We start from the raw sequence: 1,180 nt of genomic DNA, 5'->3' as shown, positions 1-1,180 counted from the left end.
ACAGAGGTGCGAGGATTCACTGACCAGCAGAAGGAGGAGTACTTCAGAAAAAGAATCACAGATGAGACTCAGGCCTCCAGAATCATCTCACACATTAAGAAATCTCGAAGTCTCTACATCATGTGCTACATTCCCGTGTTCTGTTGGATCACAGCCACTGTTCTTCAACACTTCTCCACTGGAAACAATGCAGAGGACATCAACACAACACTCACTGAAATGTACATCCACTTCCTGCTGATACAGATGAACATGAAGAGCCAAAAGTGTGACAGAAAAACAGAAAGAGAACGTACTAAGCTCTTAGATTCCAATAAAACAATGATATTGAAGTTAGCTAGGCTAGCGTTCGAAGAACTAAAGAAGGAAAATATTGTGTTCTCTGAGGAAGATCTGAAAGCATGTGGTATTGATGTGAGTGAAGACTTTGAGTCCACAGGAATGCTGACTGAGATCTTTCAGCAAGAAGCTGGACTTCACGAGATGAAGGTTTTCTGCTTTGTGCATCTGAGTGTTCAAGAGTTCCTCGCTGCAGTCCATGTGTTCCTCTGCTACCTGAACAAGAACATGGAGGAACTTCAGTTTTTCATTGAAGAAACAGAAAATGAGCAAACTGTCTGCTGCAACTGTCTGTTTCTCCCTCAGTCTGAAAGAACCCACAAAAATATTGCATTGCATGATTTACTAAAAACTGTTGTTGATGCTGCAGTACAGAGTCAGAAAGGACATTTAGACCTCTTTTTACGGTTTCTGCTGGGCATTTCACTGGAATCAAATCAGAAACTGCTCAGAGGCCTGTTCACACACACTGAAGACAGCAGATACAGTGCCACAGAAGTAACTCGGTACATTACAGAACAATTAAAAAGCCAGGACATCTCACCTGAAACTTCAATCAACATGTTCTACTGCTTACTGGAGCTCAAAGACAATTCATTTAATACAGAAATCCAAAGATACTTCAGATCATCTCCAGGAAGAAGCCTCTCATCTTCCATGTGCTCCTTGCTGGCCTACATACTGATGATGTCCGAGGATGTGCTGGATGAGTTCAACCTGAATACGTACGAGACCACATGGGGAGGCTACATGAGTCTCTTGCCAGCTGTGAGATGCTGCAGAAAAGCAAAGCAAGTAACTTTTACTGATTTTGGGGAGTAAAACTGTATTTACTAAAAAA

General features: G+C 42.0%; 1 protein-coding gene across 1 annotated transcript in view; it reads left to right on the top strand.

The window, feature by feature from the left end:
• The window catches only part of LOC107579992 (protein NLRC3-like), a gene marked incomplete at its 5' end in the record, with an annotated part of 22,369 nt that extends 21,208 nt beyond the window's left edge, over positions 1-1,161 (top strand). Inside the window, one exon of the mRNA XM_016265759.1 lies at positions 7-1,161. Within this exon, the coding sequence (XP_016121245.1) occupies positions 7-1,161 (1,155 nt within the window). The remainder of the gene's footprint in view (positions 1-6) is intronic.
• Positions 1,162-1,180: the final 19 nt, after the last annotated feature.

Source organism: Sinocyclocheilus grahami, unplaced genomic scaffold (genome assembly GCF_001515645.1).
Source record: "Sinocyclocheilus grahami isolate Dianchi unplaced genomic scaffold, SAMN03320097.WGS_v1.1 scaffold22984.1, whole genome shotgun sequence".
In the NCBI taxonomy this organism is placed as follows: domain Eukaryota; kingdom Metazoa; phylum Chordata; class Actinopteri; order Cypriniformes; family Cyprinidae; genus Sinocyclocheilus; species Sinocyclocheilus grahami.
Note: the sequence above shows the minus strand (reverse complement) of the source record. Positions and strands in the feature narration are given on the sequence as shown.